The 16,413-nt window shown below is 39.1% G+C and overlaps 1 protein-coding gene across 1 annotated transcript in view; it reads right to left on the bottom strand.

The window, feature by feature from the left end:
* The window catches only part of LOC139714761 (uncharacterized), a 97,391-nt gene that overhangs the window by 13,289 nt on the left and 67,689 nt on the right, over positions 1 to 16,413 (bottom strand). Inside the window, exons 5-6 of the mRNA XM_071626427.1 lie at positions 9,053 to 9,098; positions 8,279 to 8,348 (exon numbers count right to left, since the gene is read on the bottom strand). Of these exons, the coding sequence (XP_071482528.1) occupies positions 8,279 to 8,348; positions 9,053 to 9,098 (116 nt within the window). The remainder of the gene's footprint in view (positions 1 to 8,278; positions 8,349 to 9,052; positions 9,099 to 16,413) is intronic.

Raw genomic sequence — 16,413 nt, 5'->3', positions numbered from 1 at the left:
ATTAGAAACATGTTTGGGAAGAATTGGGGCTCAAGTTTGCATAAAATGCTACAAATAAAACTGTAGATGGGCATGAAGTTTATTTCTTAACCATTTGAAAGACAAGTCTGAAAACATTTAGAAGCAAGTCTGAAAGCCCTCTTTATCTCAAGACCTTATTTTTGAATGCAGCTAGAGTAACTCGAAAGGGAAGGCGAGAGGCATGCATTCAACTTTTGGTTGCCGAAAAGAGCACAGGTGATGATGAATGGTTCCATGCAAGTGTTCTGCCCCTAAACTAAGGCGTTGAATGTACCACTTAGGTCTGATCCTGTCTGGGGGTGTATCTCACTTTTAAAGGTAAAATCCTCAATTTGCACCAGCAGACCTTCTTCTTGGAAACATTAATGAGGGGAAGAATGAAAAAAAAAAAACAACCTAGTGTTGATGTATTTGTAAATTTGAAATCCTGCTTTGGCCTCCACATATGATCAGGCACTTGCCCTTGCTGTACAACTTCCATGTCTCCAGTAAGTTTAGTCCTAATTTAGCACACAGTAACTGTTCAGCTGAAACTGATCACTGCTTTTGCAGCAAGATACAAGTATGATTCTAAAATATTTTTGGTTTCATTTGAACCTTTTGCAGTACCTGCCACTTGTATTACTATAGTTACGTTCAGACGGCAGGCCCTAACCTCGAGGTTAGGAAACCTCGAGGTTTAGCTCTTGCCCCCTAACTACGACGACGTGTGTCCACACGACGAATCTTAACCTCGAGGTTACGAAACCTCGAGGTTAAGCTTCTGCCCCCCCCCCCCCCCCCCCCCCGTAACTACGAGTGGGTCCCACTCGATGTTAAAACCACAAAACCGGAAGTTTCAGCCCACACTGCTAACATATGGCGTCTATTTATTCTTTAGTCCAACCCTGTCGGACTCGCTTACAGGTACTCTTTTTCTCTGTCATGGTATGCAGAGATGGCACTGCACTGATGACTTTATGCCTTTATGAAGATATTCGTCGAAAACATTTGTTTAGCGTCGGAGAAGAATATAGAATACAGTAGCGAGTTCGACGTGTTCAGTTTCACAGATCAAGTGCATGGGAAGAAAAGATGATGTTGTTGTGTCGTGCGTCATAGGTTTTTCACGTGTAGTGTATTTGTGGTGTACGTTTGGGAGGTTGACCCGGAAGCAGAGGGAAATTGTGGGGGCTGGAGTTAACGGCGAGGTCACTCTTAACTTCGAGTTTGTTGTTTTTTGTGTCCACACGGTGCTTAACTACGAGTGGGGACCCCCCGCGGCTTGTGGTTAGAGCGCTAACCATAAGATTTCTCGTGGCTCGAAACATCGAGCAAACCTCGAGGTTTGCTAACTACGAGTGCGTCTTCACGGTCCCTAACTACAAGCTCTAACCTCGAAGTTTCCTAACTTCGAGGTTAAGGGCTCCCGTCTGAACGTAACTTATGAAACCTATGGTATTATTCTTCCAGTTAAGCAGGTGCATTTGTCAACAGAAGAAATTTGCTAATTCTATACCCCTTTCAGTAAGTCCCCTGGCTAGCGCCAGGCCTGAGCTAAGTCGTAAAATTTTGAGTTTATGAATGGGTCGGGCCAAAGTGGCCCGCACCAGGAGCGGGCTATTTTGGCGCTGCTGCAGCTAGCACCAGGCGCGGGCCAGGCACGGGCCTGGCGCTGATCGAAGAGTTTATGAACGATAGCAGCGCCAGGCACGGGCCAAAATTCCTTTCACGGTCAAAGGTCACAGCTCACGCTGCTCAGCTCATAAGCACGTGGCATGCACATCAAATATCGCGCAAAAATGCACTTCCGCTCTGTCCATGACGTGTTCAGTTACCATGGCAGTTATCCCTTACGTGGCCGAGTTCGTGAATGGGTCATCGTAAAAGTAGCGCGGCTCTGCTGTAGTTACTGAACGCAATTTTTACTGCTTGGCACGGGCCAAATTAGCTCGGGCCAGGAGCTGGCCAGAAATGCATGAGTTACTGAAAGGGGTACTAAAAACCTAAATATCATTCTTTTCACAGAAATATCATTCCACGTAAAGATTCCCAAATGACAGCTGCTATCTTCAACACAGAAGCGCTCCTCAGCAGAAAAGAGCAGCCTGGACTCTAGCTTGAGGTAACAGCTCTCCACTGTGAATTTTGCTCATAAATTTGATTTGAACAACCCCGCGGCCGGTTTGTCATAAGGCAACAAACTAAAAAAAAAAAAAAAATACAGCGTTAAAGAATGAAAAAATTATCAAAAGAAACACTGTCATAGTACATCAAGCTGGATAAACATGAACTAAAATCTGGTTGATTCTATTCTAAACTCAAGTATCACCTTTGGATGAAATACAGAAGAAATAACCAGAATTTCATAGAAATTAGAAGGGCAACCACTTTTTAAGGCTACCTGTTACTCTCAGTCACATCATGCTTGTACATTGCACTTCTCTATAAGGAAATCTTCTGATCGGATTTTGTTTGTCAAAACCTGCATTGTGTAATGAAGAGAGTAAAATGATATGGATACTTGGCTTTTTTTTTTTTTTTTTTTTTTACAGAGCCTATATTTGATTCAAATTTGATGTTATTTCCAGTGAGACTTTGTTTGTTGAGTGCAATTAACAAACTTTGTTTGTTAATTTCACTCTATCTATCAAACTCATGTGGAAAGAAATTGCACTTGTAACAATTCTCAGAAGGTTTAGACATAGGACATCTACAGAATACAGACTGAGTTTACATGGAGTTGATCTTGGGGTGTCTCAACATTCTATAATCTATGTATCTAATATGGAAAAAAAAGCAATGGTCAAAAAATTACATCAAATGGGAAAAGAATGGAATGGCACACCCCTAAACAAATCAATTATACATGCAAGTCATCAAACCAAAACAATGGAGGGAAGTCAAGATCAGGTTGAGTAAGTCTAAAGTTGTGACATTCTCATTGGCTGACATCCGCTAAATTTGTTCTTCTGTCTCTCTCTGAACGCTTTCAGTAATACTCAGCAAAGAAGCAAAACAAAGCAAAGTACAACAAAAACATATTTACCTGCATCCCATCTCCCCCTTCTTTCCTCCATCCCCCCCCCCCTCCCCTTCAGATATTTGCCTCATTTTTCACCCACTAATGGTGTGCCTCCTTCCTTCAGCTTCTTTTCAAGATTTTTCTCCGTTTTTAGGGTTGGAATGTTCTCACTAATCGTGCCTTTTAGGCGTGTTTAACAAGGTCATAATTCAGCTGTCAGGATCCAGAGACCATAAAAGCCATCTCTGGACGCACCCTAATAACTGCTCATGTTTCTCAGAGAGAAGAATAAAATCCTAAGATGCAACTGATCAAGTTTCAGCTCAAGCACGCAATTATGATACACTCTGAAGAACCTCTTCCATTTTTTTTTGTCTTTTCTTTGTAATACTGGGATTTTTTTCATTTCTTTGCGAAGGACAGAACTGCTGTTTTATCACTACACTCTTTTTATTACTACAATTCATCCTTTAAAGCGCAATTCCACTCTTTAGATATCTACTCTCATCGTTCTTTTTTTTCCTATTTACTGTCCAATTTTGATGAAACTTCTACCATTTTGTCTGTCTCTGATTTTACTGTATTCATTCAGAGTCTATTATAACATGGATTGGCTTTTCCCTTTAATCTAAAGGACAGATGTACTATGCATTTAAAGAAAGCCATGAGAAAACAATGAAAGGGAATGAAATAAGAAGAAAATGTGAGCAACGTGATACTTTCTTTGACAGTAATATTATCTAGATGATATGAGAAGGGACTTGGGTGGGTCTGCTTGGGGAAAATCACCATCACTGAGACAAGAAGAATGGTAGATTTCATAGTACTCAAATTTATACACAATGAAAGAGTTATAGAATTTCAAAAGTTTCGCATATTTTCATGATAACATTGATATTTGAATTCTCAATCACAAGTGCAATAAGGAATGATGATATCATCACCAAACAAGTTTCCCATTGATCTTCAGACAATTTTTCACTGAATTCCTGAGGGTTTTGACAGAGAATTAGTATTAAAAAAAAAAACCAAAAAAACTTACTCTTCCTTTTCATGCCAAATTCTTAAGGTGTTTGGATAAGTATATACGCTCTATATTGTGAAAAACAACGGTAATGTTTTTTGGAAAAGGTTATAGTATAGGGTGTATAGCTGAATCATCCAAAACCTGATTTTATAACATGTTTGTGCACAAACCAATGGGAGTGTTGTGTTGATGACATCATTATCTTTGCTAATTTGCAGACGTGGTTACGACCACCACCACTTTTTGGTGTAAACATGTCAGAATTAACAACTTCCTCAGTCTAATTCAAATTTGCATGGGACTTTGGCCTATACCATATATACTATTTGTCTGATTTATACTATTTGACTTTGGCCTATACTAATATATACTATTTGTCTGATTTATTTTTACTCTCTTGATATCAAAGTCAACTTGAACACGGATTGGAAATGCACTAATAGAGAAATGGGGTGAGAAGCAGGGGTGCCTTGTGGGTATAAAAACCAACTAGAAATGTCGCTATGGCGACTGGTATGCCTCCGCCATAATGCATGATTCTCCTAATGGGTCTATAGTACATGTGGACAATGTGTGATTACATTTTAACAAAATTGGCAAAATATCAAAATGACATGTTTGTCACAAATGTATTGAATGTTTACCTTCCTTGACCTACACGTGTATGTTTAATTGGATGAATTGGAGGAGAGCATGTATTTGGGGATTTAAGAACTTTAACTTGACTTTGACCCTTTCATAAGTTTATGCACCGAGTAATTTTCAAGGTATGGAGAAAAAGTGCAATTTCGGTATTGAACAGTAAATTGTTATCATTTTCATCTGGCCTTTGATTTATAAGAGAATCACTGCCAGGCAGAACATACATAAATATGTACTAAGTTTCAAGATAACTTGAGCCACTTCCGAGATATGGAGAAAGAAGTAAATTCAGCACTTTCATTTTGACCTTTTGACCTTTGACCTTCTTGGCAAAAAAAAAAATCCCAGATAATTTCTATTGGGTTATACATGAATACATCAAGTTAAACAAAATAATCCTGCTGGCATTGCATAAATATAAGGAAAATAATAAAATTTTGAAGTATTGCCTTGACCTTTGACCCCTGACCTTTGACCCAATGAACCCTGAATTCCCTAGATAACCACTGCCAGTCAGTACATGCATATATACTATGTTTCATGAAGATACCTTGAACAATTTCCAAGATATAGAGAAAAAAGTAAAATTTTAACACTTTACTTGACCTTTTGACCTTTGACCTTTTGACCTCATGACCCCAAACTTTCACCAGAGAATCTTAATTGGGTAATACATGTATACACTAAGTTTCAAGAAAATATCTTTAGGCATTGCATAGATATGGGGGAAATAGTGAAATTTTAATCATTTGACCTTGACCTTTTGACCTATGACCTTGAGCATGTGCACCCAAAAGTTGATAGGCACAACTTCACCCCCTAATACACATACATGCCAAGTTTCATTAGGATACCGAAAAAGGTTTTGGTAGTTACCCTGTCCACAAAATTCATTACGGACGGACGGAAGGACGGAAGGACGGACGGACGGACGGACGGACGGACGGACGGACGGACGGACGGACAACCCAAAAACATAATGCCTCCGGCACCACTTCGTGGCGGAGGCATAAAAAGGCATTGATGTGCTGTGTGAGATCAGAAGCTGCTCTGCTTCCCATTTCTTCTGGGTAAAGAGAGGATTTAGAGCAAAAAGGGAACCGATACTGGTCCTACAGAAAATGAAAGTATGACCTTCTTACACTGCACACTCCATTATGTGAGTGTGATTTTCCAAACGAACACCATAGGCCTATATGCACAAGCTGGTTTCACAAGAGGGCAGCGCAGGAGCGAGAGAGAAGAGAGACAGACCAACGTGGTGAACTCCACGGCACCACCCTAGAGGGCTGGGCTCTTCTTTCGGGGCGCATCCCCGCTACCCTCCAAGCCCCAGATGTGAGTCTCCTACATCTAATTGGATAATTTGGGGGATTATACTGACTTTATATGGCCGAGGCAGCTAAGAAACCAATCAATCACCACCGTCCATATTTTTTGCTCTCCGCTGTGGCATACTCACTCCTAACGGTTGACGCGGCCAATTTTGGTACCGAAAAATGAGCAAAGGATAAAATTGTACTACCAAGGGAGTTACCTGAAATTATGTCAGATCAAAGGGTCAGCAATAAGTTAGTTGGTTCCATTCCTCTGCTCTCAAACACACACACACACACACAAACACAGACACACACACACACACACACACACACACACACACACACACACATACATGCACATATTATCATGAACACAATATGTCCTTGTTGTTGCTGTTGCATTTACAGAAAACTTTTGTTCAATACTCTTACAGGGAAAAAACAAAACAAAACAAAAGTCATGACACCTTTTATGAAGATCATACAAAGAGACAAGGAATAAGGAAGTGAGAGTTAAAAGAGATACAGAGAGGAGAAAGTGATCATCGGTCTCTTCTTGTTTGAAATTCTCATTTTACTTTCTTTGTATTGTCAACGTACTTTAAAGGCATAATTTACCATTTGCAGATGAAACAAAAACCCAGCATTAGTGCTTTAAGATAGTTCTAAAATGTGAGTTAGGGGTAGAAACAACCACTGTGAAAATTTGAATCAGTACAATGGATGCTAAGTATTGTTGAATATAGAAAATGTGAACAATAGTTATAATGAAAATGTTTGCAGACTAAACCGTATACCACTACGGTTTATTGAGAAAAATGCTGACATCTCCTTTTATCTTAGGCTTTATAGCAAAACTTTTATATGGGAGGGTGTTTTGTGGTACAACAGACCTACACATATGCATGAAAGGCGATATCTTGAACATTTTTCAAATGACTGCTCCCAAAGGTAAACTGGACCTTTAACATCACAAAGTTGTTGAAAGCTTCTTAAATCAGCAATGAAGGCACATGGATTTAACCGAAATTTCAATAAAGATTCAGTACTCTTGTACGGATTGTCTGAGTTTTGTCAAACTTTAATAATTTGTACAAGTGATATTCCTGCATCCACTCAATCCATATAATCATACAGTTAGGGATAAATCCCCTTTAAACAATCATCTACACCAGCACTGTTTGGCTCCTCTGTTTTGTTTTCCTTTTCTGTATTTTTCCTTCTCCCCCTTTCAGACTTGTTAGTCTCGTGACTCGTGTAGGAATGTCGAAGAGCAGTAGTGTCACCCTTGTAAGATCTGTCAGTCCCATTAGCAGACTAATCATTAGAGCCCTGGGTTCCACAGCGACTGCCAAAAGATGCTGCCTAGAGGATGATGATGAAGTAGATCGTTAGATGGCAATTTGCGAACATCTCCGGGTTTTGGCGGCTTTATGGAGGCGGGGTCTGCTCCCAAGGTCATCCCCCGCCAGGGTTCGACCCCCATGACAGATGATGCTAAGTGATGCCCTCTCTTCATGAATGTTACCAGGGCAAGGTCAAGCAAGAGACATGGAGGGGGGGGGGGGGGAGGGGAGGAGATGAGCACTCTCCCTGGGGATCATTTCATCACCCTATGATGCGTTTACCCTGGGTGTCCGTTTCAAGCACAACAGTTTGCTCCAGATGTTTTCGTCTCCTCTGGGTTGTCTTCCATTACCGCGAAATATCACATCTTCCCTCATCGCTTTCACATTCCACAAACCCTTCAGAAATGCCACACAAGTCATTCCATGCAGCATTGCTTACTAATGCTGACACTACTTGGAGTTCAATGACACACATTGTGACAGGGCCATGTCGGCAGATTCCTAACATGTGGTCATTTGACAAGCAGAAGGGTGTAACTGCCAGTGATTTCTTCTTCTTCTTTTTCAAATCACTTTCTATATCCTTCTGCTCCTTCGGTATCTTTTGTTCCTTTACTTCTGAAAAAAACTGCTCTCATCAAAATGGGCAACTGTTCATTTTCTTTTCAAAAAGGTTAGATAAAATTATCAACTGGGAATCAACTAAACTTACATTACTAACCTATTGTTAACTCTAATCTGACACTGTAAATCTATTCTTATAATGTGATACATTAGTTGAATTGTTGATTTGTACTTCATCATTGCTGGCTTTTAATTTTGCCACTTTTTTTTTTCTTTCTCTGTTTACTTCATAATGTCTTAATTATCCAGATCTACTTGCACTGCACAGAGGTTAATGAACTGCTGAACATACCTCCTGATTTTGTTGTAAGTTGTGTAGTAGTTTCGATGTTCTTGCCACAGTTCTCTTGAGAATATGACTCCTATATGACCAAAGAAAGATAAAATGCAAAATATTACACTCAATGAAAAACTAGTTTCACATTCACTGTTTTTCTCTTCTTTTCTGTTTTATTATTATTTATTTTTTTTTTGCATGGGATGCTAACCATTTTCAGAGCTAGTATACCCACACAATGAAGATTCTTCACAAATGATTGATTCAAGTACAGTAAAACACAATATTTTCGCAACATTAAATTTTCGCGAATTGGAGCCAATGGCCTTTTCTGCGACATGAAATTTTCGCGAGTTGCCTCTAACATTCAATGCGTAAAGTGTAGACAAGAACTTTCATGTGCATTTTAATTTCGCGAATATTGGCTCTCGCGAAATTCGCGAAATTAAAATGCACGCGAACATTCCTCATTTTACAGTATACAATGGATATTGAATATATTTTAGCCATGTAGCATGAAGGAGATAACAAACTTACATATTCATGACTTGTTGACTTCACAGATGTGGGATTTTATGCTGCCACCTACATTTAGCATTCAACAAACATTGCTTATCTTGTCAATCTTATGGGAATTTGTGGCATATGCACGGCACACTCTCACAGAATATTTTCATTGCCAAGCAAAGAATACAAGGATGTTATGAAAATTTGTAATATACATGACTGCACGTGGCAAATTGGCCAATTTTCTTTGAAGACTGCAAGTGTCACAATCAGATTTCTTACCTAGAGGTTTGTGCCTTGTGTTCCAACTCGTCACTAGTTCTTCCAGCTGTTGATTGGAAAGAAAAAAAGAAAAGAGATTTCATACATCAGAGGGAGCCCCAAAACATCAAACCTATCACAACACACTAGTTTACTTCATTCAAAATGGTTGCTCTCAACAGACAGAATGATTATCTCAGGCTTGCCTAACATAGCAATGACCACTGCATCAAACTGGAATATGAGTATCATAATGTATTCCACAAGAACAAGTGGACTGAGTGTCTTGTTACCAGGTCTTGAGGAAAGGATACTAGTAGTCATTGGTTTGACTTCACTAGTGTACAGGCTCATGTGATTAATATACTGACTTTATTGCAACTGATTGACAAACTGCCCTACACTGACGTAAATAAGCATTGAATTGATCAGTGATCAGTTATTCAAATTCATGAAATTCTTCTGTCGAGATGCATACTGACTTTGGTTATAATCTTAACATTTATCCTTAACAATTTATTATGAAAGATGGCTATGTATTTGCATTCATTTTTTTCGCTTTGTTTGAAAGGCATGAATGCCAGATTCACTGACGGGCACATGCAGCCTCAAAGAATGATCAGAACTACACAGGGCAATCATTTTCATCCACTTTTCCTGACCAGCACTTTTCTTTCATTATGTTGAAATTTTGTAGTAGCCAAACAGTAAAGCAAATAAAGATAAGAGCCTAGATACTGTAGATGACAGTTTGGGGATGTGATTTTTTGCTCTGTTGTAACAAGAATTTCATTGCATTTGTGTTTGTTTTAACAGGGGTGCATTGTACAGTACAAAATCTCTCCATCCTACACTGTGTTCAATTTTTTTTTTTCAACTCATCTGGCTGTCCACTGCATGCATCTGTACCGAATCAAAGTCATTGCATAATACCAGCAGATTCACACAACAGAAGATATTATGCGGATGAATGAGCAAAAAGAATGAAAAGAGTGGACTGGCTACCATCATAATGGTAGTCTATTCTAATATACACTCAGATCCTGATTTATTCCAGTGTCTTGCAGGGTTCATGAGCTACCACTACACAGAGTTCATTTTAATAAAAGGCAGACCTTGGCATCTCACTCACAAGCAGGAGATTTATGAACAGAAAACTATCAAATATTGTTAAGATATCACAAATTTGATTTACAATATCAATTATGGGGGGGGGGGGGGGGGAGGTGATTGTCGCGATGATTATAATGACTCCACGAGAAATTCTGCACCGAAAATTTAGATACCACTTCGATTAAACTATCAAGCAACGACAAGTGTGTAGACAGCCCCCTTGATTGCAAACTCTGCATACTCCTCCCTCTTGCTAATAATTGTCTGAATTTTCAGTATTGTGTTCTTATCTCTCCATATTTTTCTACCTTCTTAGTTATTTTTCTTTATTCAGCTATGTTACCTATTAAGTCTACAGTATGTGTATGTGCCTCTCTACTCTATCTATCTCTTTGACACACACACACATCCTCTCCTTCTCTCTCTTAGCCATCTCAACCACTCCCTTTCCCTTCTCCCTGTCCTCCAATTACAGGCAATACATCAATGTTTTCCGTACCCCATCGTGACCTTTGACCCCTAGCCATGTTTCTACAAACATCATGGCTGATCCCTCTCTCAGGCTCAAGTTTTCACAAATCAAAATATGATTTCATAGCCAGGCTGATTTAACGCTGCTCAATCTCTCCCCCAGGGAGATCCTGAGTATGAAATGACTCAAAAGAGAGAGAGAAAAAAAAAAAACAAGGGACAAAAAAAAAATGTTCCCAAAGCTCACTGAAATAATAAATCTCTTGTGTGGTGATAACAATGATTTATTTGACTATCAGAAGATCATCAAAATGCACACATACAAACACATTGACATACATGCACACATACTTACACACGTATACATAAATATATACACACAGAAACAGACAGACAGACAGGTAGACACACACATAAATACACACAAATCACAGAGAGATTTATACCCCAAAGCCCATCACAGACTAGCATTATAGTCTAAGAATCAATTTATATGTCATCAGTTACACTGCAAAAGATACTGAAAATCACTGTGACAATTCTCCTTGCTCTGAACTGCTGGTGATTGATCGATCAAGGAAATAGCAAAGAACACACGTCACAGTCAAGAGTTTCATGAAATGAGAAGCAAAAGGGCGTTAACAGCACACAAAGTCTATTGTGCTACTCCTAATGCCCATTTGCACCTCTCCCTCATGGACAAACGTTTGTGGTCAAATCAAATTACTGACATCCTCTGATACAATCATGCACATAACTTTGCCCCCCCCCCCCCCCCCCCCCCATCACCTGGCAAGAATCACATTTCACATATAAAAACTTGGGCAACATGAAACTATTCAATCACATCAAAAATAATTGGGCACAGAGGTACTTCGGCATCACAATGCTGGCACCCTTGATACATAGTCACTTTCCAATGTCGCCTGAATCATTTTCGCAAGAAATCTGCGGTCAGAGCCAGCGCGACGAACAAAGACAAAAGATAGAACTTCTCTGCCAATAAGTCTCTCTAGAGAGAAATAGTAATGACAGCTTGCATCTCACATTTCACTTACAAAAAAAATAATAAAAGAAAGAAGAATTGCATTATATGTTCGAGTGTAGAACGTGCTACAAATGGGACATTTGCCTGCAAACTTGCCCATCTTCAGAAACGTTATCCAGCACCCTGGCAATCATACATACACTCAGGGTCCGGAAGTTCATGTACACACACACATTCCATAAAAACTTCTGTTACTGTAAAAGTGGATATTTTCGCGCAACTAATTTTTCACGCTTGGCCACGTAAGAAGAGATTCGCCTGTTTTTAATTCCGCCCAATCAAAGCATCAACAACTAGAACATATGGCACACAAAAATATTCGCGTGCCTTTATTTTCGCGCAAGCTTGCGGTTGCGCGAAATGCGCAAAAATTTCAACGCCGCGAAAATTTCCACTTTTACAGTATGTGATTGCCAAAGCTGAACATATGTGAATAATGCTTGTCGGGAAGAGGTTCCAAGGCATTTTGTTGCTGTTATTATTGTTTTGTAGGCTTTATAGGCATTGGAAATCTGAAAATTGAGACCATGGTTCGTTCCCTCACCTCACCTATTGCATCATGGGTAAATCCACTCAGGTGGACAAGGGTTATGAGATAAATGAAAGAATAGCCAACAAATCCTATTCATCGACATCTCACAAAAAGTCATATCATAGCGATCCACCACCAAGAGTGATAATTTTGCTTTTAAGATAGCAAAAAAAAAAAAAAAAAAATCAGTATCATGACACAATATGTGTATCAACTTCAACATCAACTCATCTCTCTATCTACCTATCTACCTAACTATCTGTTTTTCTATCCATCTATCTATCTATCTATCTATCTATCTATCTATCTATCTATCTATCTATCTACCTACCTACCTAAATACCTACCTATTTATCTCTCTACTCATCTCTGGACAATATCTCACTGCTCATGTCATAGAAACGTGAGCACCTTACTTTTCATCCAGAACATCTACTAGTAGGCCTACTACATAGTTCTCATGGATAAAAAAACCATGTATATAGGGGGAAATATGTTACTGATAGCAGGCAGATGTGATGGCACAAGGCCAAGTTCAGCAAAACAAAGAGAAAGAGATCAAGTGTGTGTGTAAGCGTTTCTGTGTGTGTAAACAGTGCTGACTGTCGACGGTTTGGCGAGTAATGAGGAGCAATTAGGAAGACGGGCACCACCAGAGGTCACGTGTGTCGGCAAATGAAACGCATTCCCCATCCCAGCAATGATACATCATAGACCATTTACACTGGCAAATTTAACCAAATTTGCAAAACCTAGAGTTTAAACATGGACGGCTAACACTGGAACTTAAAGGGACAGCACAAGTTTCGGTTGTGATGGGGCTTCAGGTTTTCAACTTCTTTTTGTTTGTAAGGTAATGAGTTTGAGAAACCTTTTATGAAATATGAAAGAGTGTATACAATTTTAAGAGGAATTCCAATCTAATTTGATGAAGACTTGTTTGAAATGGCCGAGGATCCACCTTTTATCAGGATCACTTTGTTTTACTTTTTTTTATATCAGTCATTTAAACCTCACTACAGGCTTAAAGCACTTTCACTCTTCATACTACACAGCATTAACAATGACCACAGCATTACTCCAAACACCCTCATATGGACTTAAAACATGGCATAAATAACACAATTACTGTAAAACACGATATTTTCGCAGCATGAAATTTTTGCGAATGGGAGCTGATGGCCTTATTCGCAGCATGAAATTTTCGCGACTTGCCTCTAACATTCAATGTGTATAGTGTAGACAAGATCTTTAGCATGCATTCTAATTTCGCGAAACTCGGCTCTCGCGAAATTCACAAAAATCAAAATGCACACAAACATTCCTCATTTTACAGTAATCTTTGCATGCTGTTGACAGACCACCCATGAAAATTCATTGCAAGAGCTCCCAGAAGAAGAAGAAAAAAATATCAGGATGGGCCAATTAATGCAACACAGTGCAGATCACAATAGTTAGCAAATTTGTGTGTGTGCATGTGTGTCCACACACAATCATCAGTTTTTATATTATGTTTTTCAGGTGCATGTGCACACACTTATGAGTGCAGTGACCATTCCTTCATTTCAAGGTGAGGTCAGGTGACAAAAAGAAAAATGGATATTTGATTGGAAAGTGTTTACATGTGAGGGGGAGGGAGGGGTATGGGGACCAACGGCAAACAATAAAGCTTTGGAATGTCCTGGCAGTCAGATGTCAAACTTGAACAAGTCAAACTGTGAGAAAAAGCCAGGTTTCTTTGTTGCTAATGATGTAAACATTCCCTTATGTAAACTTCAAGATTTCAGGTCTGGTATATAACCATGTTTAAGATGCTTGACATCACATTCTTGATGAGGTGAGTTGATATGAAATAGTGAATGTGAGGGGCAATACAAAAGCAACTCATCACAGAAACTCTGAACAAAATCTCATTTTGAATGATGGCTGATAGCATACACACCCTCTGCTGAATGTTATAATGAAGAAGTGTACAAAATATGTAACTCCTTGGTCTTTGGAGAGAGCATGGACAATGGGGTGATTCAATGTTAGACATAAGCCTTGAAAAAAAGAAGAAAAGACAGAAATCTTACTGGGTAGATCATGCGCTCTGTTTTCACCATCAAAACAGCACATGCTGTTGAAGTCAAGGTGGGGCTGTGTAATACTACGAGTCTTGTGAGAACCACATCATAATGTTTCGGATCCCATAGCCTGCCTTCCATGCTCTATGACTTCAACTTTCTCTTCCAACCCTACCTGCACCCTTGTAGATTTAAATTAAAACATCAGTCTGGGGAGAGGCTAATCTCCTATGTTGTTGGAACCACCCATAGAGGTGTATACATACGAAGAAGAATAAAATCCTATGGAGATGCAGCAGATCAAAGTACCAATACATGAGAAAAAAAAAGTGAGGGCAGTCTGGAAGGAAAGCTAAGCACAGGGTAGTGGGAGGATTCATGGGCGTGGCTTTTTAATCCTCCTATTCTTCTCCTCCCATGGACTCCAAAAAATGGAGAGAGTTTAAGGTCTTTACGTTAATCAGAGAACTCTGCAGCACATGATTTTAAATAGTTTAGTGAGGCAAAGCACAGCGGGCATCTTTTTTGTTTTCTTTTAAGACATCAGCTTGGGCAGTGTTTTTTGTTTTTGTTTTAGTTTATAAGATGACATTTTCACTGCCCATTTTTCTTAGAACTTTCAATAAATAAGTATTCTACACTGGCATGTTCCGTGGATTAACCAGTTTTGAAGAATGCTAATTTCAATGTAGTAAATTGGCTCATGACACAGTGCTAAATGAAGTAGACTTGTCATTATTTCTTTTTTGTCTTCATTTACAGAAGAATCACTATCAACCTTCTATATAAACTATATAAGCATCATTTCATCAGTGTACGAATGCATATGAATGTGTTAGTAAATGATTTTCATCGCCTTTTAATACTAGTGTCTGAAGATACATATACATCACATTTCTCATTTTATCCCTTGCTAATGAGCAAGCAAAGCATTGTAAAAAAAAAAAAAAAAAAAAAAAAAAAAAACTCTACAAAACTATGGAACTTGGTAGGTTACTCATATTTTCTCCCCACCCACTTTCTATGTGCCGTCAACAGACAGGCATGTCAGTGTTAATTGCCAACCCAAATCTGATGCGGATTTAATGTTTAGAAAGGAAGGAGAGAGGGAGAAAAAAAAAAAGCGGGTATAGAAAAGTGCTATAAATCCTTCACTGGGTCATAGAGGGAGCCCTTTTTGTGATCAACCTTCCTCACGTCACCTTGATCACTCTCATCACTTTCACTCAAGACTCCAACTATCACTCTGAGATAAACGTGATTGTATGAAGGATTTCACTGCTTCTTCGATTCCAGGACGGTTGATGTTTATTATTGGGTGTAAAAATCAGGCTGGCTGGGGGTGTATCCATAAGTTAAAGATGTCCACATCATGAACATGTGTTCTGAAAATCCTAACAGATTCTAACTGGTTGGACAAAATGAGTGGACCACAAATGTTTGGCATGGTTTGAGAATGAGAACGACATCCCTGTCTACACAATCAAAAAAGTCCCCATTAGCATCTTCAGTACTACCACACTAAAATCACTGTAAAACAAGAAACATTTGTGGTGAAACTTTCACAAATTGGAGCCGATGACCTTTTTCGCACCATAAAACTTTCATGAAATGCCACTGGCATTCATGCATTGTGCAGACAAGAAGTTTTGTGTGCATCTTACTTTTCTGAATCTTGCCTTCTTGTGAAATTTGCAACAGCAAAAAAATCTGATTTTACATTACATTCACAGCTATCTAACCATTAATCTTAGCTATGAATTCTAGGTGAAATCAAACCTTATTAGGATAGGGGAAAAAAGCCATGCATGTTATGATTTCTTAATCATTTTGTTGTGTTTTGTTCCACTAACAATGAAAGAAATCAATAAGAAGATAGGGAAGAGCAGTGCATCATAATATAATGTGATAAAGAAGACATTGCCCTTACTCATTTTAATGCAGTTTTTGTGGCATCAACAAGTTGCTTAATAATGGCTCGCATATCGCGCAAGCCTTGGACTCAGGCTAGTCTACCACAGTTGTTGCATTAACTCTTCGCACCTCTAGCTTGCCAGGGGGAGCGTGATTCAGCATATTGTGGATTCCTTTAATGCGAGTGCCACGGAGTGGATGACCACAGAGATTGTCTGTTGCTTTTATACCAACCTTT

Source organism: Diadema antillarum, unplaced genomic scaffold (genome assembly GCF_040938485.1).
Source record: "Diadema antillarum isolate AM-2024a unplaced genomic scaffold, OU_Dant_1.0 seq00002411_RagTag, whole genome shotgun sequence".
Classification (NCBI taxonomy): domain Eukaryota; kingdom Metazoa; phylum Echinodermata; class Echinoidea; order Diadematoida; family Diadematidae; genus Diadema; species Diadema antillarum.
This window is presented reverse-complemented; position numbering and strand designations above follow the sequence as displayed.